Here is a 27508-nt window from a genome sequence, read left to right as displayed (position 1 = left end):
TTTCTTCACTCGTAGAGGTGCTAATCCCTTTATCTTGAAAAGTAGATATGCAACACTCGTTAGTTTGCAACATAAAAGTGCCATGTGCGATTGCCGGGACATGCCGCTGTGGAACGGTATACCCAGGTACTTGAATGTCTTCAGATATACTATAGCAATACATTGCGCGAAATACGATGTTGATTGTGTAAAAAAATATAGGCAAGTTTATTTTTTGAGCTTTTCAATGTAATTTGACAGTACATGACTTTGCTTTGTTTTAAATTGATAAATACGCAGTTTTTTTCCAACCATTGTGTGATCGACTTTATGAACTGCATTCTTTAGAGTGTTAATAGCATCCTCATAACGTATGTGACGTGTTAGTAGGAGCGCATAATCTGCATATTGGTACACCGTAGCTTTTCTGATTATCATGAGAAAGCCGTTCATAAATGTATAGAATAACAGAGGTGATAACACGGATGCCTGGGGGACATAAGCTGTAATATATTTCCTATTGTCAACAATTTCTTTACTACCCTAATAATAATAATAATAATAATAATAATAATAATAATAATAATAATAATAATAATAATAATAATAATAATAATAATAATAATAACTTTATTAGCCAACCTTGCAAGCACAGTTACGGAAACCAGGCTCGCCTAGCCATCATAATGGCTTGCCACGCCGAATCCGACAGTCAGCAACAAGACTGTCTACTTTAGAAAAAAAAAAGAGAGCAAGAGTGACACTTAAACATTTGTGGACGATAAAATACAAGGCGCGAATAAAGAGGTAGAAACAGAAGACGCGAAAATGTAGGGAAACCTGACGCCCGTAATCATTCCCTGTATAATTCCTTTAGGTTTTTTGCGAATGCCGCATATCGTTTGCATAAAAAGTAATTTCGTAGGGAAAAGCATCGAATATGTCGGGAGCATAGTAGACTCGAGTGTATCTACGAAATCTGGTACCTGTGCAAGTAACTAAAAACGTGATGTATCATGGGAAGGACGGCAAAACACAGTGGGGACTTTAAATGTATCGGTCCAGAAATATTCGAGCAACATTATTTGAACAAAAAGTGGTCGTAAATTCGGCACTTTTAGCATCTAAAAAGGTTCATATCTAGTGGGCTGCATTGGTCACAAGTAACACTTTTTAAAATACATTTTAATAACATATTTACACGTTGGTTCCAAATACCAGAACAATGAACAATTGTTGTAGTTCCACACCTAAGCACACTGTAGGCTAACAAGTGAACCAGAAGTTTTCTGAGAGAGAAGTGAAAAACACTTTGAAGTGATACAATAAACACACAATTTTACGGAGTTTGGCGCGTACGTAAGGTAAGTGAATCGAAGAAAGAAGACGAGAATCGAACCCTATGCCCAAATGCTTTACTGAATCAGAAAAAGAAGTTGCTGTTGTTGAACGTGGTTAAACCAAGTTTGTCGAGCGATAGTACGGTATCGCTTGCTTCGGTAAAGGACATGTACGCTGTTCGGCACCGTCAGCAAGTACTGCATATACAATTGCACCAGAAGGCAACGCAGATACGATGCTCGGTGCGGCATTAGCAGGGAGCGAATTGATCTACATACTGAGTCTTGCTTCAACGCGAATGAATGCGTCGAAAGCACAGCGCATACGAAGCTACCAGCACTCGGCGCACTTTGTACACATTACAGATCGCTTTCGAGATTTGGACACCCACGCGGCGCATGCAACAGCCGCCGGTAGTGGCAGGCTAAATACCAGTTCAACCTTGGGGAGCTTGAAGGTCAGATTTACGGAATCAGGCGTTTTCTGGATTTGTGCCTGGAGTAGTAGAACTATCGCTCTAAACATGTACTAGAGGACAAGAACAATTGACACAATGAGACGTGTGCTAGTAAAGTAAGAAAGTGAGACACTCTTGAGTGGGTTGTGGAAGCAAACCAACTGTAATTTAGAATGATTATTGTCACTCACATCTATATCAAACCAATCCATTAACTTTATAATGTGATTTTGAAGCATTGAGTATGCATTTAAAGAGATTCACGTGTGTGGCTACAAGTGCATCATCATCTGCATGTTGAAATAACTTACGAGTGGATAGCGCATTGTACACGTTCTTAAGGTATACATTAAAAAGTAAGGGAGACAATGAGGAACCTTGTGGCCCACCGGCCTTCAGATAAACGCGAGAGCTGCAAATATTTGAAACAGAAACAGCCTGGGAACAATCTGTAAAGAAAGTGCGCAACCCCCCCCCCCAAAAAAAAAAAGAACAGAAAGATCCACGAAAGCCTAGAGTGTAGAGTTTATCTTGCAATATAGCATGGTACACCGTGGGAAACGCTTTCGCATCATCTAAAACAGCACACACGATACAAGATTTCTTTCAAGTGAAGAAAAATAAATGGTCACTGATTTCTTTAAATATTGCACGAGTGCCCCTTATTTCAATAAAAACTGCATTGACATAAGGAAACCCCCCCTTTTTAAAAATGAAGTTGTTTATTGGTAATAATATATGTTTTTCTAGAACTTTTGATAAATTAGGCAAAATGAAAAGGGGGCGATAATTATGCACACATTGAGCGTCGCCACCTTTAAGAAACGGCCGAGCTACTTTAGTTTTCAATCGCGTTAGAATGCTTTCGCTTGTAATTATCCCATTTAGGATTTGTAACAAGATGTTCTTCAGAACTCCATAGTTCCTGAAGAGATCAATCATGCGAGTTATATCGATTCCGGGTGATCGATGCCGGCCGATGCAAGCTGCCTAGTAAAGGGCAAAGCTCTTGTTCCGTGACAGTGGGAAGGAAAGCGGGGATTTGATTACTAGAGTAGCAGTGCTTGCAGAGCAGCACGATGGCTTAGACACTGCAGAAAACTGGTTGAACATGTGGTTAAAGTTGTTAACGACTATTGATAAATCTGAATGGAAAATTATTCTGAATATTATTAGTCACATTTAAACATAAACCTCTCATTTCGTTTATCAGATACCACGTTTTATTGGGCATTATTGCGCGATTGATAATAGCGGCTTCTGTTGCACGAATATTGGATCGCACGAGTAAGGGCATTTACTTTAATTAGAGAAATTTTGAACTGTAAACGCCGAACGCTGTCAGTGGGCGTTCGTCTGCAGCGCTGCCATTGTATATATTTTTCTTTGCTGGCACACGATATCACACTGTTCATCGAAGGTTGACTCGAATGGCGTTGGCGAACGTAAACTTTCGTTTTACTGGATTTGTAAATATGTGCATTGAACGCAAGAATCGAATGTTCTCCCCTATCGGTGATTTATAGCAGACCCGACCAGTCGAACAAGGCGAGCTGTTTATCCAAGGTACCAGCTTCAATAACAGAATGGCAAGTGTCGGGTCTAGAACCTGGCAATGACGGGGAAAGGAAGCAGCATTGACAAGCTATGAAGTAATGGTCAGCCCCTTTTAGCTGCAACACTGCACCGTGGACTGAAGCAACCTCCGCGCGGGTGTCGAAGTGATCCAATGCAAGATTTTACTACACATACTAAGTAAAATGTACCCGACACAATACAGAAACTCCTGCCCATGGTGCGAAGAAATACCAACTCTTTACCACATAACATGGGAATGTAAGCATAACTACACATTCCATAAACATAACAACCCGAGTGCGGAGCAATGGGAGGGCCTGCTCACCAGCAGCGAGCTCACCACCCAAAGGGCAATGGTGCAGCACGCGTGCGAAGTGGCCAGGCTCAGTGGAGCCCTGGAATAGGGGCACACCCGTGCTGAAGAGCCAGGCAGCAAGCGCAAGACGGCTCACCGCGAAACCCCTCGATAGAATCAATAAAGTTTTTCTCTTTCTCTCTCTCTCGATAATGAAGAAGTAATTCTTCCGTAGTTAGAATGTCAATAATTTCAAGGTCATAATTTGCAACGATATCCAAATATTCACATGCCCAGAGTACTGTCGGATTAAGAATATCTATATTAGAATCGGCAACTAAACGTACGTTAGGATCCAACGTCGTCCTCCGTAAAAAAGGCCTCCAGTTCATAAAGAAACCACGTCAAGGTACTTAATGGTGTTCTATATATTCTTAACAGTTAAATATGACTAAGCTGGTTTAAAATCTTCAGTGCCAAAGATTGAGGGCTAGAAAAATTTGTCGCCACCAGCTGTATGCTCCAATATCTTGTACAAACACTGCAGTCCCCCCGCCTCTTTGACTGCCTCCACTGAACCAAATGGAAACGAATCCTGGAAGAGTGAACAGGTCAGTCTCAAATGAGGATATATTTATTTCGGTAGGATTAAAGCCCGTACCTCGTGCAAAATGCTGTCAACGTGAGAGCAAAACGTGTTCCAAAGATTTCGTAAACTGCGGATATTAACAAGACCTATGGTAACTACGATGGAAAGGAAAAATTGACTATGGAATGCTTGAATGTGAACCAAACTTTCGCAGAAGGCTACGGGGTAGCTTTTAAAACTGATCTCGGCAGTGAACGATACGGCGCTATGAACGGTTATTTGGAGCACACAAGATCATTGACATGGTTCCACACGGATCAAAGAAGCACCCTGTTCCTTCTTTGGCAACACGTTTCTGTCTTTGATCCAAACATACTTATAATTCTTTTCCTTTCCATTTTTCCTGGCCAGCCAGAACAGTTCCCTATTTTCTGCTGTTAGGGCATCATTGAAAAAAAGAACGGCCAGCCATCCGCGTTTCCTTCTTGGACAGAGAGGCAAACTTAATCAGAATGACTGGGCTTTTGCCTTTTTTGCTGGGTAATCGGTCGATGGCAAGGATGTTTGCGATATCGAAGTCGGTGATGTTCAGTTCTCTGGCAAGATTCGCCCCAACAGCGCGCAAGTTCTCATCACGTGTAGGAGGAAAGCCGTACATTTCTAGACTTCGACGGTGACTGTACTGCTCCTGTTTGTTCATTTCAGCTTTCAAAGCTTCGATCTCAGTCTCCTGCTCCTGCACTTTGAGCGTGACAGACGAAGCCTCCGAGTTGGCTTGTTTGACTTTTTCTTTCACTTTTTCTAGCCTAACGAGAAATTCGTGATATGTAGATGACCTAAATGTAATAGAATTCTGTATCTCGCTCGCGGAAGACTGGAGCTTGTCGATAGTTGACGTCAACCTCAAAAGTTGATCGATTTTAGCAGGAAGCGGTAGAAGGGAATAGAGATCAAATCTAAGCGAAGAGAGATCATCCATTTTTTTATAGCTCCTATCTAGCTTTGCAGAGCTTCAGTTTCATCTGCAGCAAATGAGTCTGGAGCGGCGGGCCAGTTTTTTGTTGTTGTCAACAATGGCAACACCTCCATATGTCACGTTTAGTCGAACCCGTCGAGATAAATGTTGATTCTGAAATTCCAGACAGCGATGAGCTCAAATGAAATGGTTTTTTCTACGTTCTTTGCAACACGTGAAGTGGCCGTAATCAGGAATATGATTAGAGCAATTTGCACAGGATGACACTGGCAAAGCACAGCAACAAGAAGATACCCAAACACTAATACACAAAATAGGAAAACTTCTAGGGTAGTCGGCGGCAAGTACAAAGCGAACAGTGGAATGAAGACCCTTAGCTCACCTGGGCAGAGACAATCGTCAGGCTGTGTCAAAGAATTGCCGCCGATTACAGAAGGTTGGGTCAGTCCGGTCCTTTAAAGGCAGCGCTGAGGCTAACAGCAGCCCTCTGGTGCCCTGACTAGCCGATCGGGAGGTTGTCTAGTTTGTGCAGGCTCGATGCCGCCTTGTGCAAGCCTTGCGTTTATCGATATTAGATGCAGACAGACGATCACTGTTCGAGCCGGGCTGGACGACGCATGCGCCTTGTCCGCATTTCCTTGTGGTGCCTTGGCATGGGCAAACCTCAGGCTGCGGCAAAGAATTGCCGCCGACTGCAATATACCAATAATAATAATAATAATAATAATAACAACAATAATAATAATAATAATAATAATAATAATAATAATAATAATAATAATAGTCTTTATTGCGAGATCTTATATAAATGTATTTTTGCCGGGTCTGCCGGAGCCTTCGGAGGCCTTGTATGGCATGCACCTGACAGTCACGGCAAAATCACATTGACAGGGTCTCAAGCATAACTCATGTTCCAAAATATAAACTAAAGCTCTTCATTTTCAAGAGCAAATGGAAAACTAATTGCCTAGAACCGCAAAAATTTGAGCGATAAAGGTGCTACATGTCACCTTAATACAAAGCTGGTCACACTATTACAAGAATATGCATTGAATTGGCCAGTGTTCTAAAGGAAAGCCGCGGAATGGATACAAGTACCATGTTAAAAGCATTCGCAATGCTCACATACACATAAATGAAAGTCAGCTTCATACAAATGATTTTGTTTTCTTCATATCCCATCTTTTAAGGCATTTTTTTAAGCCAGATAAACTTCGCTGTTCAAGTATTGAGCTGGGGAGTGTAATAAACCAATTAGGAATATAATATACGTACTATAAATATCGCTGCACAACAGCAGAGAGATACACTGAATCGAAGTTTGGCATTTTTAGAGACCTGAATGGCTTATCTATAACGATGTTTGCGTTGTAGGCTACACTTTTTAAAATGTTCTGCATAAACTGTTTACTTTGTATTTCCACAAGCGGCTGTAAATAAAAAAACGGCAGATGCCATATCTTATATGTAAGTATGCTCAGGCATGCACGATCATTTTCTTTATTTTAATAGGAGTACAACTCCGAGCGTGGTAAAGTAAGCACGCAGCTCGTCAAAGTTTAGCACAAATGGAAGCCACATAAACGTTCCATGATAAATCATTGTCAAAGTGCACTCCTAGATATTTAACACTGTCTACATATTCAGTCGGTGTGCAGTCGTCATTGAAACAATCAGAACCAAGCAATAAGACAGGTAGTGTGTCATGAAGAACTTTTAGAGGATTTCTAAAACAGACTAATTTGGTTTTTAGGGCATTAACTTTAATTAATTTTACACCAGTCTTTGACGTTTCCTGCGTCAATTTGAAGCAGAGCAACAGCGCAATCATATTCCACGTGTCCTGAAACAAGCAACATGTCATGCAGATATTCAAATAACGGTGCCTGTGTCAATCATCTGTCCAATCTCGCACACGTATAAGTTGAACAAAAGCGGTGACCACTGAACCTTGCGGCCATCCCGCTGTGAGGTACCGAATAGTGTTGCATACATCATTCAGTCAAACAATTTGAGACCGTATAAAAATATTACTGCAAATGTTCCCGAAAGACATAGGGGTAAAATTTGTTGCATAGAATGCGGTGCTTAACTGAGTCAGATGCCTTTTCTATATCCAAAAAGAGTCCAAAGGCGACTTGGTTTCGTTCAAAAGTTTGGTGTAAAAATCTGATAAAGTTTCAAAAAGTTTCCGTGTACCACTGCCTTGAACAAAGCTGTACTGGGAAGCTGGTATGTTATGCTTAAGAACAAATCTGTGCATCGCTTCAAGAATATGCATTTCCAACAGTTTTGATAGGAAATAAAGTGCGGATATAGGGCTGTAGTACTCAGGTTATTCAGGTTTTGACGCATATCTGCCCTCAAATGTCGGAATAACACGCACTCTCTTCAATTCACCGCGTACAACACACATACTAGAATACTGTTAAAATAAAAAAGAATCGGCCCCGCTAATGCACTGATAGTACGTATTATATGTTCAGCCGATATTCCATCTAAACCTTCAGCACGGCTCTTTCGTGACCAACGCAGCAATCGGAACAAGGCGTCTTCCGCCATCGAGGGCAGACGAGCCGAATCTCATATCGAACTACTAGCTGTGATAAAGCTCTGCAGATTAAGGGGTGTTACCATATCTGTCGCCACTGAAGAAAATGAATCGCTGAAACAGTTAGCCACCGCTTGCGATGGAGCACCAGAAACATTCAATATCGGTTCTGCGATAAAGCTATGCAGATTAAGGGGCGTTACCATATCTGTCGCCACTGAAGAAAATGAATCGCCGAAACAATTAGCCACCGCTTGCGACGGAGCACCAGAAACATTCAATATCGGTTCTGCGATAAAGCTCTGCAGATTAAGGGGCATCACCATATCTGTCGCCACTGAAGAAAATGAATCGTTGAAACAATCAGCACCCGCTTGCGACGGAGCACCAGAAATATTCAATATCGGTTCTGCGATAAAGCTCTGCAGATTAAGGGGCGTTACCATATTTGTCACCACTGAAGAAAATGAATCGTTGAAACAATTAGCCACCGCTTGCGACGGAGCACCAGAAACATTCAATATCAGATCTAAATATCAGCTCGACTTGGTTCCCCTAAGCTAATTCACTAGGGAGAACAACTTTGCTGGTTTATTACGATTAAAAAAATTGTCCGCCAAGGTAGTTTCTTTTGGAACTGCGCATACTTGCTGTAACTTTTTTTCGTGCACTGCGGTAAAGACTCCTCAAAGCTTCGTCTTCAGGGTGCTTTGGACATCGCTTTCAAAGTGCGTCTTTCTCTGGAATAGCATTGAATATTCGATTACTTACCAATTGTAGATGTCCTTTTCACTTGCGTACCAAAGCGCATCTTTTACATGCTTGCTTCAGCTCGGTGAAAGGATCTAAAAACTTTTTATACGCATTGGTCGAACAACTATGTGCTCAGGGTGTGGCCCAGTCATATCGGGCGACAAGTCTGACAGATCTAACGTAATCAAATATTTCTAAATATTGGGCCTACTTGCTTTTGACTGCATAAGTGCTAGGTGAAGAGACCTGGCAGCCGATATAGTAATGATCAGCAAGCTTATTTGGTATTTGCATGGATTTAACGGTAAAAAAAAAACTATTGAACGAACTAAGACGTGGTCGAGGCAGGAGAACGCAAGGCGTCCTGAGAGCACTTCTTGTCTAGCGTCTTCGTTGAAGGCATATTCTATGCCATACTCTGCTAGTATGTTTAAGTAATTTGAAAAATGTTTTGTCCGAGCTTAGGGTGCCTATGTCATTATCCTCGATAATGCACATGTTATTATGAGAAGGCAAAACATCCAAATTTTCTTTCAGTTAATCGAGAAATGTCTGCACGTGTTCTGACGGTGGCCGATACATAGCGATTAAACAGAGAGCAATGCTAGAATTTTCCAGGTGGAGTGCAAGGGTTTCAGCAACCGAAAGCGAAAAGGTCATCGGTGTAACTAAATATTAGACCGCTATTTCCCCGCCTCGTCTACCTGTTCTCGTTATAAATACTCTTCAAAGTTGGGTAGGTGGAACTGGAACAGCATATCATCTTGAGTGTTAATTGCTGTAAGTACGAAAGCATCTACAAAGCTCCAAATATTAGTGGTATCGACAACAAACTGATTCCAGCGCTTCATTATAATTCTCACGTTAGCATGGACGGCTGAAAAGGACGGCTTATCAGTGACGTTAAAGCCTGTTCGAAGAGAACAAAAATCTGGGAGGTAGTGAAAGTTTACTGTCATTTTGTAATCCATTTATCAATGTCAGCGACATTTCGAGCAGAAATCTTACCATTCTTAACCCACACATACTTATAGAATCTTTCTTTGCCTTTGGAACAAGCTCTCCGGAATAATTCTTTGTTAGTCTCAGTTAAATTTTCGTTTAGGTACATCGTGAGGCACGGTTTTTTCTGTTGCAAGTAACGCAGTTTTCAACGTGCTGCCAGTAAAGTATCCCGTACTAACGGGTGAGAGAACCGAATTGGTAAAGATGGTACTTTATCCTTTCTGCATGGTAATTGGTCAGCCGCAACAACATCCTGAGTGTTGAATTCTGCCAAGGCTAGCTTCTCTGCAAGTTCTACTATGACAGCACTCTGGTTTTCCCCTGAGGAAAATGGAAGTCCGTGGAGTTCCGAATTCGAAAGTCTGCTGCACTGCTCGTCCTTGTTGCGCTGAGCACGAAATTAAACTACTTCATCAGACTGCCTTCTTAAGGTTCCTTTAGTGAGCTTACTTGGATTTCAAGACCTTTTATGGCTGAATCCGATCCCTTAGTCTGATTCAGGACAGTGTCATACCCTGTTGCCAGACGCTGCACAGAGCATTACGACTCCAGTACCGTTTCCTTCATGTCTAGCAGCTCATCAATTCTTGGCTTTAGTGTAAGTGACTGATCTATCTTTTCTTTAAGGGGCAAAAGAATAGAAACCATGTCATTGATTCCCTGTAATTGCCCCCGAAAAGAACCTAATTGAGAACCATGGTCCTCGGCTTCTGCAGATGTATTCCAGTTGCGAAGTTGCGAAGACCGGAGTCGCCCGTAGACGCTCTATAGTGCCTGCATTTCCAAATCTCCCCTTTTGAGCATCCCACTGATAAAAATGTACTTTCAGAAACACTCAAGCATGCTTTCCCAATGTGAAAGCCATTCCCGTATTCCACACAACACAAGAATCTGCCATCACTTGAAAGCCGATTTGAACGCACTGGACAGATCGATGTCATGGTGAGGCACAAAACAATTATCAATCATGGGAGCAGTCAGCGGCAATAGTGAACATATAAGCTCTAGGGAACAAAAGGTCACCTGTTTAAAAGAAAGCAGTTCTGGTAAGTGTCCAGCAAGAGTTCGCCGCCGACAGCGAAGTGCTTATGCTAAGGCGGCGTCTTTTATCCTTGAACGGACGATCCCAGGCGCCACGCTTCGGTAGAACCCAGAGACAGCAGTTACTTCAATGAATGACGCATCCTTGTATCAGGGGCAACTTTCGCACATCGCCGATTGATCCTGGGGCCGTCGTTCGATCCAGTAGTCGCCGATTCCTCTTAGCTGATTGGCGGCGATACAATCTTGCACCTGTTTAAAAGAAAGCAGTTTTTGTAAGTGTCCAGCAAGAGCTAGCCGGCGCCGGCGGCGGCGGCGGTGGCAGCGGCAATAATAATAATAATAATAATAATAATAATAATAATAATAATAATAATAATAATAATAATAATAAATTATGCGGCTCTCACACACTGTGGGAATCGACGTAAGCGAAGCTTTCTGTCCTGGTTGCTCTGATTGATAACTAGCGGTGATGTTGACGGCAAAAATTTAATTTATTTAACGTTTACGCCTACGCTAGAGTGCTGAGTTGATTTTAAACGTTACCTTGCGTGTACCGCTGCTGTTTGCGTAGCACACAGAAAACACAGGGAAAGGCGTTTGCTTGAGGCATTGCTGTGCACCATATTTCATAACCTCTGAAAGGGTCGAGCCCTGTCATTGCCTCACATGGTACACCGCATCGTGGCTGAAGTATTAAACCCTAATTGAGTTATGGGGCCGTACGTGCCAAACCAACAATCGCATCATGAGTTACGCCGTGATGGTGGACTCCGGATTATTTTTGACGCCATCATGTTCTCTTAACGTGTCTCTAAATCTAAGTGCACGAGCGCTTCATTTAATTTCGCCCCTGTCAGAATGCGACTGCCGCGGTCGGGATTCAACCCGCGGCCTCATGCAGCCACAGCTGCAACTACCGTGGTGGGTACGGTAGTGTTGATATGACGTCTTGGTGGCCTATGGTGGTGACCCTGTGGTGCGCTTTAATGCAGCTCCGCATCGGCACGCCCTGCGTCAGTTGTCCGCTTGACATATTTGCATGGTATTTATTTTTCATAAATAGCCGAAACGCACCATACCGTATCTTGAACTTAAATTTATCCCGTTTGCCCTTCAACCACTGTCGCGTCTGTAGTAGTAGAGCTTCCTTGCCTTCTCCTGTCACCTTTTTCCTATCATCCAGCGACGAAAGAGTCGCAAGGCCTTCACTCGTTTCCCTCGTTTCGCGACTGCGTCAGTTCTACCCAATGTTTACACCCTCCCCACCTCCTCCCTACCATTCAATCTAGCTTCCCTCTGGACTTGCGCGTTAGTAAAAAGGTAAGCGTTGCAATTTCTGAAATACTCTTTTTTTTCAGGGCGGGGGTGTCACGGACAATTACAACTGTCAAGAGGCTTAAGTGGATCGCCGACGCCCGGGTCGTCGTCACCACAATCTCGACGCGGTGTTGTGGCGTCTGTGGCGGCGGCGGCAGCAGCATACAGCAGCAGCTGGTTGGCGTTGTAGCGTAATGCTACCTTGCCATAATTGGTTCCGTATGGTGCCATCTCCATTCCTTTATCGACATATTTGCATATGTAGCCTTTTGTCAATCACGACATGGTTAAGCACATCGAAATGAATGGCAACACTTATATTTACAGCTGCAACTATGATGCAAGCGAGCGTCGCTAGCATGAAACCAAAACATGCAACCTATCGCAATGGTGATATATGTAGCTGAAACTACGACGCAACCGAGGGTCGCTTGCATGAAAGCAAGGGAAGAAAGCTATCGCAATTATGATATTTGTAGCTGAAACTACGACTGAACCGAGCGTCGCTAGCATGAAACCAAGAGATGGAACCTATCGCAATGGTGATATTTTTAGCTGCCACTACGATGCAACCGAGTGTCGATAGCACGAAACCAAGGGATGCATCCTATCGGAATAGCGATATTTGTAGCTGCAACTACGATGCAACCGAGGGTCGCTTGCATGAAACCAAGGGATGCAACCTATCGCAATAGTGATATTTGTAGCTGCAACTACTATGCAACAGAGCATCGCTAGCATGAAACCGAGGAAACCAACTTGTCGCCATGATGATATTTGTAGCTGCAACTACGGTGCAATCGAGTGTCGCTAGCATGAAACCTAGCGATGCAACCTATGGTAATGGTGATAATTGTAGCTGCAACTTCGATTCAATCGAGTGTCGCCAACATGAAACTATGCAACCCATCGCAATGGTGATATTTGTAGCTTCAACTACGATGCAACCGCGTGTCGCTAGCATGAAACCAACGGCTGCTTGTTGAAATACTGGTGATAAAAAATGCCATTAAGATTTCACGTCACATGGGTTAAGACAATGGTCTCGGATGATCGGGCAGTATTCATGCACAGTTGAGGCTATGGCTGCGAAAGGAGGAAAAAATTATAAGAAGGACACGGAAGAAGGAAAAGACGATGCAGATGTGGGGTCTGAGCACATACTCGATATCCCTCCGTTTCCTTCTCTCGCCTATTTTAGATCAATATACAAAAATATTGTGAAGGGACATTTCGAAGTGACGTAATATGACGTCAAACAAAATCTTTATTACGCACGATAATAAGGTCAACTATACGAGCTTCACGTTTGTTGTGATGAGTTCTTTTCTGTAACTGTATTGAGGAAATTTCTCTGTGGATATTACCTTGTTCATGATGTGTCTCTTTTATAACCTACGAGTGCTCCTGCACAAGTCCTTTCTGCCGTGTGCGTAATATGAAATGCTGCACTACAGTGTCCTGACTGGATATACGCCCTTTTTCTGTTTATTTGCGTACTTAAATGACCGACTTCAGTTTGAAGTCTATTCGATTGGCTCTCACACTAACTGCAAAAAGGAGACAGAAACCACGGCGATTGCGTCACTACAGAATGAAGGTACATATTCCTACAATGATGGTATTTTACTTTAAATACACGAAAGGAAAATGGCATCAGGACGCACCCTGTCATTCATTACCCGAAGTACAGTCAGAGCAGCCTGAGCCTAGTCTAGTAGAATGTACCATGCCAACAGGTTTAATGGTGAAGCATCACAGTGTGTCAGTGTCAGTGGTGACTCAGAAACGGAGAGAGAAAGAAAGGGAGAGAAAGAGAGACCGAGAGCGCTACTCTGCGGACACTCTCTACCACAACGAAGCGTTTCGCGTGACGATGGCTTGGCCTGATGAGTGAGGGTGCGCTTTACTGGCGCAGGTCTTACTGACAGAAGCCACGTGCCCCTAATTGAAGCCTCCGCGGGGCATAATCTCACGCAGAGAACTACAACCGACCGCAAGAGAAGCCGAAGGTGACACGCGCCACTTTTTCTCTTTCCTCGTCGTGGAAGCGACCGAGACGGAAGACGGTATCTAAAAGCCCACCATTTCTTGTCTTTATTTATTTCCTTTCATCCCATTGTCTCCCCAGTGTGTATAGAAAAGAGCGCCGAGGAGCGACGGACAAAGAGATAGCGACTACCAGAAACAAGCGTAGGCGCCGAAAAAGAGGAAACTGGCAATTTAGGAAGATAAGCGTGAAGTCTGTGAAGAGACAGCGTCTTTCGCTTGCACTTGTTCTTTTGTTTTTTACGACGAGCGCCAAACAAAACAGCCGAAGGCGGAGCCCCTTCGTTTGCGTGCTGCGATTTCCTTACATTTCCCGGTACATTTATTACTTTTCGACATCTCCTCTCCCGACATGACGCATCGTAGTCGACGCGTTGAGAGGGCGACGCTCGAGGTGGCGTCATAACACCCCCCCTCCTCCCCACCCACCCTATCAAGGTCGCCCCCCCCTCTAAACGCTCCTCGCGCCTGTCACGACAGCTTTCGAGGAAATCCCAACCCCCTTGGAGCTCTCGCTCCCTCGTTTGACGCGTATATACAATTGCGTTTGAAGCTTCTCTCTCGCGATATCAACGGGCGTCTCGGCAAGCAGGGGAGGAATTTCACTCAGACGTATATATTCTCAAGCTGAAGCCGGCTTGCTCACACTGTAGGCGTGAATCGAGGTGCAGACCATCTGCCAGGAGCATTGCGTGCGTACTGTACTCTGCTAGACCAGCTGACGTTCGCATCGTTTACGCACTCACGACACACCTAACGGTACAGGCATGAAGACGACAGTAGCCTGCGCCGCTCTGCTCGTTGTTTTGGGTAAGTGATGGCTGAGTCACGCTTTGGGCTGTCAGTATGGTAGTAGAAGATGCGTAGAGTGACCGTACTTTAAATGCATTATGCCTGAGAACTCTATGCTTCGGTGCACGTTATGCATCTTTCGTCTTAAAACTATATTTTCATCTCACCAACTCGGTGTAGCACGGTGAAGGCTATGTAGCTTGTGTGAACCGGCCAGACACGACAGGAGGGGCTGCACCGTTGTATATCTCTGATCCCTGGTGGCACTGAAATGAAGCCCAGGAGCACAGATGTGGCTCTCTTTAGTCATCGGCAGGCACGAGCCTTCGTAGCACAGCTCAAAACTGGTAAGAGGAAGTGCAGACGAAAACTAAAATATAGCCGCTGTAACACGAATGACAAACAGGAAACCACTTGTTTCATAATTAAGGGGCCTTCGGCTGTATAGTGGTTGCTCTAATCAGCAGTACACCTAAGCTGTCACAATGTATACAGAAGATGTCACAATGTATACACCCTGATTAAGTTAACTTGTTCTACTCCCGTCAACACTCATTTCGGAAACTTTGATAATGCAAAAGTCAGCTAGCTGAATTCACACGGGTTCTCATGTGCTACATAAGTCTTGTCCTACAAGAACACGCCAATTTCTTAGATTTCTCAAAGGCCATTCATTGCGTCAAACATAATCTACAGCTTCTTGAACTACTACTTCTTTATTATCAGGTGTTTCTCAGTTCTTTGTTACGTATTTTTGCAGATGACCATGTAATTTACAGTTCAATCAGGTGCACTGCAGTCATTTCGTGTTACCCTCAACCATCTTGCACATTGCCCTCAACCTTAATATGTATAAACTAATCACCTTTACTTGTAAGCACACCATTATTGGCAACGCCTGCCGCATAAACACTGGCCTGATTGACGCCACATAATCGTATTCTAAAGTTCTCACTACACCATCGCTGAATTGGATAACACATATCGAGACACTCCTTTGCAGTGCTTCACGAACATTGGTCTGTCTGCGGGGAAAGTTAAGTGCGGCATCTGCTGAGGATAAAAAACAATTACGTGTAACATTCGCCCGCATAAAACTAGAATTCATGTCTTCACTTTGGTATATTTCTCACAGGTCTATCTCACCACACGTCTATAGTGGACTGAGAATCAAGCCACTCGCTTCATCTCTCAATACTCGGCTAACGTCGCGTTCCGTCACTAAAATTTGGCCTCCCTTCGTTCGCGTGACGACGTGGCATCTTGCGTCTTTGCCTCCGTCGTTCATTTGACTAACACCCAGAATGACTCCGTGAGCAATTAAAAGCACAATGGTAAAGTATGTCCCCCCATTAACGATGGCCAGACTATAGTTCGTTTAAATAAATGCTAGCACGTCATCTTTGAACCAAACCGCGTCGCCCCAGTGCAACAGTTTTTTGAAACGCCCTACACGAACACATTCTCTCATCTATCGATCCCTTGAAATTCCGCTAAAAGCTATCTATACGTTGTCGCATGGCTCTACCATTACTGGATAGATACGTCACGCATATTTTGTAAGCATTCCCATTCGGTTCATTCCTGTTTGTTTTATTTATGATTTTTTCCTTTTCCCTAATATTTCGTGACCTGGCGGGAACTTTTTCTTCTCTAACTTTTGCCACCATATGCTGTTTTACGCTATCTCCTTATCTTCAATGTACATATACTTTTGTTGGAAATTTTGTATATTTGCTGAGTTGTCATAGCTGTAATAAACGGATACTTCTGTGATATTTTCAGTCCTGAAATTTTCCGGTGTTTATACATCTCTGTATGGCCTCCACCCGAACCTCTAGGTTATATACTTAGGCCCTAAAGGAACAAATAAATAAAATGAAGCGAAAAGAAAGCCACTACGATAATCACACAGGAAAGAAGGCGCTTTTTATTTCAGGCAATGCGTTTCTTTTAACGCCACAGTCGCGATAGCATGTACATAGATATAATTTATGTAGAATTGCATTTACATACAAGGTGATCATTTTTAAGTTTTATGTAATTTATAGGATAGTCTCCTGCAGATAACGTAATTGCAGTCCTTCAGCTGGATTGTTTAGAGAGGCGGACATTAGTTGCACGAGAAATCGAAGCGCATATTCAACTAATAAACAAGAGTTCACCAATTGCATTTTCAGTACATATACGGAACATATAGTTTACGGATTGTAGCCGGTGAGTTTGCAAGGCGCATCCACATTGAATGAATATCCAGAATGACGCCAGTTTGGAGACAGGCGCCATAAGACTTGCTCCAAAAGAGTACTGTTGTTGCACTTGCTTGTCTAGGAAAACGATCTTTTCTGCATTGAAGCACAAAAGTAACTGGAATGCCCATGCATTTCGTTCCACACACTGGGAAATTTATCTCGAAAGTAGTGCCATTCTGGAAATTCATTTTAAGTGGATGCGTCTTGCAAACTCACCTGCTGCAATCCGTAAATTGCAATAGGCGCTGTAAGGTAATTAATGAAGAAATTAAGTAGTGAATTTTTGTTATTGAAGTGAATATGTGTATCGATTTCCCGCGCTAGCAGTGTCTGCCTCTTCGAATAATGCAGCTCAAGGATAACAATTATGCCATCAGCCACAGGCGATATCTAAAGATTCCATATGGACATAGAAATATAATATCAATAATATATATATATATATATATATATATATATATATATATATATATATATATATATATATATATCAATAAGTATCAGGATTGTCACAATAAGGATTTGTAAGCGAAGCACGTCTCAATAATAACGAAAACGCAGCTCTAGTGAGACAAATCCAAGGAAAATATTTAGGCTGCACTGAAAACATAATAGATCTACGGCTCGGTATCAGCAATCTCGAGCCGTTGCTGCTTTAACTACAGCGCAATACGTAAACTGCACTGCTCGGCATTCGGAATGCTTACGAGAAGAGACTGCTGCAGAAAGCATGCGCAAATGAATTTGAGAACAAATGCCCTTCTATTTTTTCTCGTCGGTGATTATTTAGCTATAACACTGCAGAATTTCAAGGTATATATGGTGTTTGGGCTTTACTAATCAAATAGACTGAGCGATCCATCTTTCCTTTCTCCTTTTCACTGATTCTGGAGAGCAGCACGTTCGCTTGCACAACTGTTGCATTCCATTATAAATGGCTTGTTCCGTAGTTATCGAAGTAAAAATATCTCCGCTTCTCCACATTTCTGTGGCATAAAGCAAATAAATAAATAAATAAAGGAATAAATAAATAAATAAATAAATAAATAAATAAATAAATAAATAAATGAGAATTACATGAAGAAAGAGAATAAGGCTGTCATGAGACAGAGTAGAGGACGCCCACGAAACCATGCAGCAAATGCGCGGTGCATTTCACACTTTTTAACGCGACGCTTATGATATGTGGTCAGTACAAGTAACGTTGCATGCCTATGGAGTTATTCTTGTTAGTTTCTGTCTCACGAAAAGTGTTCGACGTAAGCTACGAGCGGGCACCTTTCGTCAGGGCTAGTAATTATAGCAAAAGTAATGCAGCCCGAGAATAAATTTGCACGGGTACGCAGATCAAGACGATGACAGGCACAGAATAGAACACGCAACAAATGCTTCAGTGTCCGTCTTTCTTGTTGCGAGCGCTGCGAGGATTACATATTAATATTCATGTGCAATCACTGCGATGCAGGCATGTTTGCAGAGATGAGCGGGGCCGCGTTGACAACGGACCCAGAGTGCCACAGACTGCGAACAAAAGTGGTGAGTGCGACACGGCGGGAGAGACAGCACTTGGATCATTTTGTCCCGGCTTAATTTCTGAGGTGTACTTTGGCAGAATAGCTCAATGCCTCTGCGAACTCGAGCTGGAAATTGCTGCGCAATAAGTCAAAATAACGATTCCAGTCAAAATAACGATTCAATAGGTCAAAATAACGATTCCAGGGTACCTATGCTGTTTCAGATAGCACAACAGTTGCGACGATAAAAGTACTTTTACCTCTCAGCAGACGTGCTGCTGAAATTCTCTAATCCCTTCATAAACAAAATGGGCTGCTATTCTAAAAGCCAATCGTGCCATTCGGTGACGTTCTTTAAATGCATTTTCAGCGGTCAAGGTTCCCTACGCTGCAAAAGTATGACTTCCTATTTTAGGCCAATAACACTTGTATCTAGTAAAAACGACACAGAAAGAAAGCTAATTATCGCTTTCCGAGACGTAAGGTAAAAGCGCATCAAAAATACAAATATTAATTTGGCTCCTGAACACAGCAACACATTTGCCTCAACACGAATGTTTCCTCAGTGGTTTCCACAGGCGAGGGAGCTAGAAAAAAGAAGAAAGATCTGCGAGCAACGTGATTTCGACGAGGGACACGAAATTCAGCGTAACATTGAACAATGCTTACACACCGCCATGTCGGAATGGCAAGTATCACGCCATGCCGAGACCAAGCCAAGCATAACGTTCTTATTTACCGCCGGGCACAAGGAGCCTGTCACGTGCGGCCTTTCCCAGTCATTCGCGAAGAGCGAAACACGCACGAGCAGACGTCACGGAAGAAAAGAAAGTAAAAAAAGAAGCAAACATTGATGTAACAGACGAATCACGAACTCCGATTATGACCGAACTGGTCGCTACACGCAAAAGTAACATAAGCAGACACCCAGCTACATTACACGTGTGTACATACAAACGCACTCACACACGCACAGAGAGCGAGAGAGAGAGAAAGAGAGGAAACTGGCGCACATTGTCATTTTTCGGCGCTGCGAAACAATTATTTGACCAAACGGGAGCTGGGCACGAGATTTGAGGGAAACCATGGCTTGCTAGGTGGTTTGAATTTACCGATCGTGCTTGCAACGATATCCTTGAGCAAGTTACATAGGAATGCTTCAATTGTAGTTACTTAATTCATTCATTAGTGATATTCAGGTACTGACTGGCCTTCTACACCCGCAGTTGAGAGATGCAGATGACATCATAATATGTAGTGTTCTTAATAACCAGCTAAACTTTTCCACAAGCAACACGACATGCTTACATGTCAGCCTTCTCGCCACGCCTTCCACCCACCCGTTCCTTTAACGCGACTAAGCACGCGAACGTTGATTACCTTTTATCGGGCCCCGGAGTGCTTACTTCGTTGGAACTCCGTCCCTCTACCTGCTCGCCGATTTAGCTACGCGGTCTCGGAAAAGCCGCTAGCTGAGACACGCAGCTGAGTCACACGAATGCAGCGAGTTCACGTGTGCTTCCACGCATCCACGCAGGAAAAAGTGCGCCCGTACTGCGTCTTCCTGTGCCACATGCCAGAAGGGTACATCAAGATGGGCATGGAGGAGGACGGCACCCCTTGCAGGGTAAGAGACGCGGCGAGTTTTCTCACTGCCTCAGAATTTACCTCATCATTACAGAAAGCATTTTTGTCTAGCAAGTGGTACATGCACCACGTCTCGTTGGCACTCAAAGGAAAAAAGTAACCCGGAACTCAAAATTAACTGAGCCTGGTAAATGCTTTTTATAAAGAAGTCAATTTTCATGTATTTCACGGTAATATATTATTCATCATAATGTGATAAATTAAGTTCAAATTTTAATTTCTTCAATTCAGCGTCCAAAGAAGAACAGCACCTGTACGTCATTGTGGCATCCCGGATTTCAGAGTAATCTCACGTGTTTTCTCCGTTGTGGCTCAGTCATCATAATTATCAACCCATTTTTTATGTCCACTGCAGGACGAAGGCCTCTACTAACGACATATGAATTAATCCCCGGTATTGCACTAGCTGATTCCAGCTTGCACCTTCTCATTTCATAATTTCATCACTCCACTTAATTTTCGGCCGTCATCGACTGCCCTTTCCTACCCTGCGCACCCATTCTGTAACTTTTCATGGTTCACTGGTTATCTACCCTACGCAATACATGGCCTGCAGAGCTACAATGTTTTATGCGAAGCATATTACGAGGGCTCAACCCAGCTCCTCAGGCGCGGCGGTGACCATGAAATCACGTGACACCGTGACGTCACGACAGAGGAGAAGTGGCTTTGGCTCAACTCTTGCAAGACGGGCTGGGTGGGAATCGAACCAGGGTCTCCGGAGTGTGGGACGGAGACGCTACCACTGAGCCACGAGTACAACGCTTCAAAGCGGTACAAAAGCGCCTCTAGTGAATGCGGTGTTGCCTTAGAAACGCGCTGTTTCTAAGGCGTGCGTCTCTTGCTCAGGCGCACATTTCGTTGCCGCGCCGAACGCTGCTTTGCTCGACGCTCACCGCGTCCAATGCGGGGCGCGTAGTCGCTGCCCTGTAGCCCATTGTCTTACACCCCTTGGCGGGTCGACGGGAACGCTGTCGCGTTCCACTCTTGAAGGCGAAGAAGTAATGCATGAGTTGTTTCTTCGTCTAGCCGAACCAAATATAGCCAAGCAACAGCAGTTCACCAGGCTAAACAGTGGTTCAACAACTAAAATAAAGGCTAGTATGCTTCGCATCCTGGGCTTAACCTTACCTAAGCCACAGCCATTTTTTCTTAATGTCAACTAAAATATCGGCTACCCCCGTTTGTTCTCTGATCCAGACCGCTCTGTTCCTGTCTATAAACGTTAGGCCTAACTTATTTCATTCTATGATCTTCTTTGTTAAGGTCCAAGTTTCTGCCCAATATGTTATCACTGGTAGAACGCTGTTATTGTACTGTTTCCTTTCCAACAACAGTGGTAAGCTCCTAGTAAAAACTTGGAGTTGGCTGCTGTATGCACTCCGACCCATTTTTATTCTCGTTTAAATTTTCTTCTATTAATGAGGGTTGCCTGTGAGTAATTGGCCTAGATAAAGGTACTCCTGTACCGACTCTAGAGGCTGACTGGCGATCTGAATTCTTGTTTCCTTGCCAGGCTGTTAAATATTACCTTAGCGTTCTGCATATTAATTACAACCCCGCTTTTGCACTTCTTCAATTACAGTCCTCAGTCATTTGGTGCAATTCATCTACAGTGTTCCCGAACAGTACAACTTCTCCAAACCAAAAGTTGCTGAGATATTCGCCGTTGCTCCTCACTCCTAAGCATTGCCAGTCTAATAGCTTGAATACTTCTAAGCGTGCAAGGAATAGCGTTGGAAATGTTGCGGATCCTTGCCTGACCCCTTTCTTGGTAGGTAATTTTTCCTTTAAACCAAGCCAGATGTGGAATCTTTGCAGCTATTTCGAAAGATATTTACGTGTGCATCCTGTACTCCTTGAGTATACACAAAGCTTTCATGGTTGCTGGTATCTCTACTGAATCAAATGCCTTTTCATAACCAATGAAAACAGTATTGAGAGGTTGACTGCGCTCAGCAGATTTCTCAACGCGCTCATTGATGACATGGACGTGTTCCATTGCAGAATATCCCTTCCAGAAGCCAGCCTGTTCTCTTGGTTGAATGAAGGCAATTGTTGCCTTCATTCTATTCAAAATCATCTTGGTGAATATTTCATAATATACTGAAAGAAAAGCTAGTGGGCGTACAATTACGAAAGTCTGTTGCTCACTAAAACTTACTAAGACTTCCAAAATGCACTCCTTCGTTTCGTTTTGCAGAAAACAGTGTAGTCCATTTTTACCAATAAAAAGTTAACTAGGCCCGCGCAGACGCCGCCAGAAGTTATGACGTCAGGAACAGCCAGTTCGGAAACCTCAAGGAGGCATCGCCACTCGACCTTCGTTTTATGAGTCTTTTCTTGCTTACCAAGTGTGCTCTCACAGTAAGGGTAACTTATGCGGTATTGTCGAAGGGTAATTTGCTGATACAGCTCCAATAGTTTTACTCTTCAGTATCCCTTTAAGCGAAGTGTAGTCTTAGCACTAAGTGCAAAGTGATGGTGGCCTGTTATTTTTTCCTGACACGTGATAATGGCACAGTGTTTCAGTTGTGTGAATAATTTATTTTTTAATACATGCATTGTATTTAACTAATTTCACTGTGACGTTGTAGTACAGAAAAACTAATGCAAGCAAATTTGATGCTTGTTCGGTAATAGCACTCCCTTGCAACAGCTACAGTGTTTGGAACGTTCCATGGGCTGGTTTACACTGTCGTAGTGGCTTCATGCAAAAAATTAATGAAAATAAAAGAGCGGACAAAAGAAAACCCATACCTAAGCACGCAGGGGCGACTTAGCGGAAGGCTACCGAGTAATGACGACTAAAGGTACATGAAAATATTGGTTAAGCGCTTTGTTTTGCAATCCATCGAAAAAAAGATTTAAAAGAAAAACGCGCCAACTGTATTCCAGCATAAAACCTGCGCACCCCGTTAAGAGGAAGCTTTAGCTCGGGAGCTCCATCTAAATACATGTAAAAGGAGAATTCGTTTTTCTCGGCAACTACTGCACCAAATTTGACGAGGTTTGTTGCAGTTAAAAGGAAAACTTAAAATCTAGTGACTGTTGGTTTCGAAATTTCGAGATAGGCTGTGAATGTTTTATAAAAACTTGGCAAAAATTGAAAATTTTCAGAAAACGAAACTATCAAGTTTACAACTCCGTAACTCTGCAAGAAAAAACTATATCGTAATTCTGTGAATTGTACCTGATAGCACGTCTAAAACGGACAAAATTGGTGTGTTACACATGAATCTCAAAAAATGGAGTAATGTGTAATTACAACTTTTGCAGAACCCTTGTAAATAACGTAACAAACTCATGTAAGATGTAAACTGACATATCAAATTTGTCCGCTTTCAATGATCTAATGGATGCCGTTTTCAGAACCGCAATATCTGTTCTTGATGCAGAGGTATTAGTTTGTAAACTGTGTGCTTCTATTTTTATGCGAAGCATATTACGAGGGCTCAACCCAGCTCCTCAGGCGCGGCGGTGACCATGAAATCACGTGACACCGTGACGTCACGACAGAGGAGAAGTGGCTTTGGCTCAACTCTTGCAAGACGGGCTGGGTGGGAATCGAACCAGGGTCTCCGGAGTGTGGGACGGAGACGCTACCACTGAGCCACGAGTACAACGCTTCAAAGCGGTACAAAAGCGCCTCTAGTGAATGCGGTGTTGCCTTAGAAACGCGCTGTTTCTAAGGCGTGCGTCTCTTGCTCAGGCGCACATTTCGTTGCCGCGCCGAACGCTGCTTTGCTCGACGCTCACCGCGTCCAATGCGGGGCGCGTAGTCGCTGCCCTGTAGCCCATTGTCTTACACCCCTTGGCGGGTCGACGGGAACGCTGTCGCGTTCCACTCTTGAAGGCGAAGAAGTAATGCATGAGTTGTTTCTTCGTCTAGCCGAACCAAATATAGCCAAGCAACAGCAGTTCACCAGGCTAAACAGTGGTTCAACAACTAAAATAAAGGCTAGTATGCTTCGCATCCTGGGCTTAACCTTACCTAAGCCACAGCCATTTTTTTCATACGTCTCAATTTTTGAAAATCTTCTTCACAAAATTCAAGCCCTAAATCAAAATTCCGCTTCCAACAGTCACTAGAATTTAACTTTCTCTCTCAAATGCAACAAATTTCACTAAAATCGGTTCAGGGTTTATCTCAGAAAAACGTTTTTGCGTTTTTACATATATTTGAATAGGCCGCGTCGGAGTTGGGCCCGAGCTAAAGCTTCCTCTTAAGTAGTACGATGTAACAGCTGCTGCTAAGTGAACTAGGGTGGTTGCTTGGGCTAGTTGGTAATTCATGATCAAAAATAATGTACAGCGCTGTGTATGTCGCCTATCACTGTCCTTGTCCTTTGCGCTGTACATTATTTTTGCTGCTAAGTGTTCACTCTAAGGTCGTTAACAGAACCAAAAATCCCCAGAGTCTTCCCGAGATCATTTCTGCTTCGACACCTTCCTTGCCACTGCCACTGTATAATCAAGCTTCACCTTTCTATTTCTGCATGCATGCATACGGCATGAGTGAGTAGCGACATCGAATATCGCTGATGACGCACGCGCTAGAGGTGCTTGTCCCTGCCGTATCTCAAATCAACTCCTTGTTTTGCAGTTCTTCGTGCATGAAGGCGTGTGCAAGAACGGTCTGTGCCTCCTGGACAAACCCAGAAAAGATCGCCCGGCGAAAGACGACGGCGGAGACGCGAAGGAGGGCGGCGCCGTGACTCCCAAGGTCGACGAGAACACCGATTGATTCAACGCGCGCGAATGCTATAACGTCACAAGCGCTTTCGCCAGAGCGGACACTTTCTAGTTTTTTGTTTATGTAATTAGGACCAACGATGCGTTAGACCCGAGCGGCGCTGATCGAGGTCGTGCATATTTATGGCGCCGCTCGCGCCTTGTGATAACTCTGTAAATAATATCCACCATGCGGTGGTTGTTATAGTTGGTGCTGCTACTTACGGCGTTCATTGGTCAGTTCGTAAATATAGAACTGATAACGAAATAGTGGAAAATAAAAGTATGTTATTTTGTTGTGTGCAAAAAATAAGGAATAATAATATTTTTCCGTGGAGGAAAACTAAACATGACCCTGAGATGCGTCTTACAAAACCAGTAATAAAGATTTGCGGTTTGTCGCTGCTTCTTGTGATGCTGCCAGAGCATTAAGGTCACCGATCTACGGAGTGAGAAAACAGGCTCAAGCGACTCCTAATGAAGGACAGGTGTTTCGTTGTTTTTGTAGCTTAATTGGCGTTTGCTCACAGACTGATGTCGGAGAACACGACTCTTATTCTTGTATTTTGGCCTGTCCCTATCCTTTCACATTTCTCTGTCTCTCTAAAAAACATGATAAAAGAAAGTCAGCAGTACTGTGACTGGAGTCGCTATCGCAAATTATATATTTTCGATATATTCCTTGCGAACTTTTTGGAGCTCGAGATTATTTTGCGATCCACAACTTTCTAAATTTTAGGTCATGCATACTGCTTTCCTTCAGAAGAAAATAAACCGTGCTACGCTGCAAGGAGATCGAGCTTTTTGATTCTTTGAAAACCTTGCATTCTTGGCAACATCGGACTGCTATGAAGCCCTGCCTAAGAGCGCAGGGCTTCTTTTTGTGGTCTCCGGTTCACTCTTGTGTTCACGTTGAACCCCATTCCCAAATGATAGCCAAGAAAAAAGCCGCAGCAGCGGTTGAGAAGCATTGGTGACGTGGGTCTGCGTGTGCACTAGTGCGTCTGCGAGCGTACGCGCGTTTGCGTATGCCTGCATTTCTGTGTGCGTGTATGCGTAGATTTTTTGTGCGTGTGCCCATGCATGGGCGTGTGTAAATGTGTTTGGGGGCCAGCATGTGTGCTATCTGTGCGTCTCTGTATCTGTGTGTGTGAAAGAGAGAGTGGTGTATGTGATTTTGTGTATATACGTGTGTGTGAGCTCGAGAGCATTTCCTTGCTTTCACCTACTCTCGCAGACAAATGGGATACAAAGTTGAAAATTATGTGGTTTTTGCATTCCAAAACCACGGTATGATTATGTGGCGTGCCATATTGGGGGGCTCCGGAATAATTTCGACCATCTGGGGTTCTTTAACGTACACCTAAATCTGAGTACAAGGGTGTTTTCGCATTCTGCCCCACCGAAATGCGGCCGCCGTGGCCGGAATTTGATCTCGTGACCTCGTACTTAGCAGCCAAACACCAGAGCCACTAAGCAACCACGGCGCGGATATAGAGTTTATTTGAAGCCTTATTTACATCCGCAGAGACAAGAACGAATGGCACTGCCGTTATAGCAGTATCGCTTTCCCGGAAGTGAAGCCGACGCAAAACGAAAAAAAAACAACAACAATTAGGAGTCATTCCACTCTGTCAACGTGGGTGAGCAGCTAAGCTATAGCACATCGCCAGCTGAACTTTTAGAGGAGACCAGCTGAACTTTTAGAGGAGACAGACCCGTCCGTGTAAATATGGCTGCATTCGTTGTGTTTGTCATGTAGGAATGAGAGCACGGTTTGTTTGAGGATGAAAGATGACATCTCCATTTTCTTTTTGATACCGGGAATGACAAGAAGGGCCTGGAGTGGGTGCAGGCACCACAGCGGTAGAGATGGTCATGCTGCAGGTGTTATGTTTGACAGTAAACTTCCATGGTTGGCGGCAATAATTCTGCTAAACGCTGAACTAGGTCGAGCGGCAGGAAGGGAGGCAAGATGATGCGATGGAAGTCGGCCGAAGTGCCTGATGTGCATCCTTAAAGAGTCTACTTGAATATACGTAGTGAGGGGGTGGTCATGTGCGACGTCTATTGTTGCTGCTGTTGATGCTCCGTATATAGAGGTTACCGATTTCAACACTCGAATGATAACAATAATGTCAAGAAGATTTACATTGGTCTATTTCTTAAAATTTGGTGCCGGTAAAAAATACTGCCGGGATATTTATGGTGCAGTATGCTTCTGATAAAGCAGTTACGAATGGCTGTACAGGTTTTCTTGGCGTATTTCAAGCTCATGAACTTTAGGCGCATGTGCCCAACCGTGCACTTATGCCTTTACAATAGACTCTCCTACATTATACAAGAAGCTCCTCAGTGCTACGGTACAAACGGGCAAGGTGTGCGTAAACATTGTATGCTCTCCCGATTAGATTTGTGAGCGTTGGTTGCATCAGTCTCGGTTTCCTGGCGTTACCAGGAATAAAAACAGCTGCCTGAAAACAAACATTGGATAATATTTTTCGGTACTTTGTAACAGATGGAGCAGCGCGGACATGAGCGTTAGATCGAAAAGTACTGAAGTATGCGGATGTGTGCTTTGCGCAATATATTTTGGCTTTTTATTGTTAACACATAAAGAAGAAAACAGGGC

General features: G+C 43.6%; 2 protein-coding genes across 5 annotated transcripts in view; one reads left to right on the top strand and one right to left on the bottom strand.

The window, feature by feature from the left end:
- LOC135912540 (uncharacterized) overlaps positions 1 to 27508 on the bottom strand; it is a 328642-nt gene that overhangs the window by 292965 nt on the left and 8169 nt on the right. For all 4 annotated transcript variants that reach the window (XR_010567715.1, XR_010567716.1, XM_070533974.1 and 1 more), the window contains exons 2-4: positions 14897 to 14995; positions 10548 to 10817; positions 5598 to 5907 (exon numbers count right to left, since the gene is read on the bottom strand). The gene's annotated coding sequence lies outside the window, so the exon portion shown is untranslated. The remainder of the gene's footprint in view (positions 1 to 5597; positions 5908 to 10547; positions 10818 to 14896; positions 14996 to 27508) is intronic.
- On the top strand, positions 14476 to 25669 carry LOC135912539 (uncharacterized). The gene is made up of 4 exons (XM_065444997.2): positions 14476 to 14747; positions 18447 to 18517; positions 20033 to 20122; positions 24749 to 25669. Exons 1-4 carry the CDS (start codon positions 14705 to 14707, stop codon positions 24887 to 24889), a joined length of 345 nt encoding a protein of 114 aa, XP_065301069.1. The 5' UTR covers positions 14476 to 14704; the 3' UTR covers positions 24890 to 25669.

The sequence above is a fragment of the Dermacentor albipictus genome, chromosome 2 (assembly GCF_038994185.2).
Source record: "Dermacentor albipictus isolate Rhodes 1998 colony chromosome 2, USDA_Dalb.pri_finalv2, whole genome shotgun sequence".
Classification (NCBI taxonomy): domain Eukaryota; kingdom Metazoa; phylum Arthropoda; class Arachnida; order Ixodida; family Ixodidae; genus Dermacentor; species Dermacentor albipictus.
Note: the sequence above shows the minus strand (reverse complement) of the source record. Positions and strands in the feature narration are given on the sequence as shown.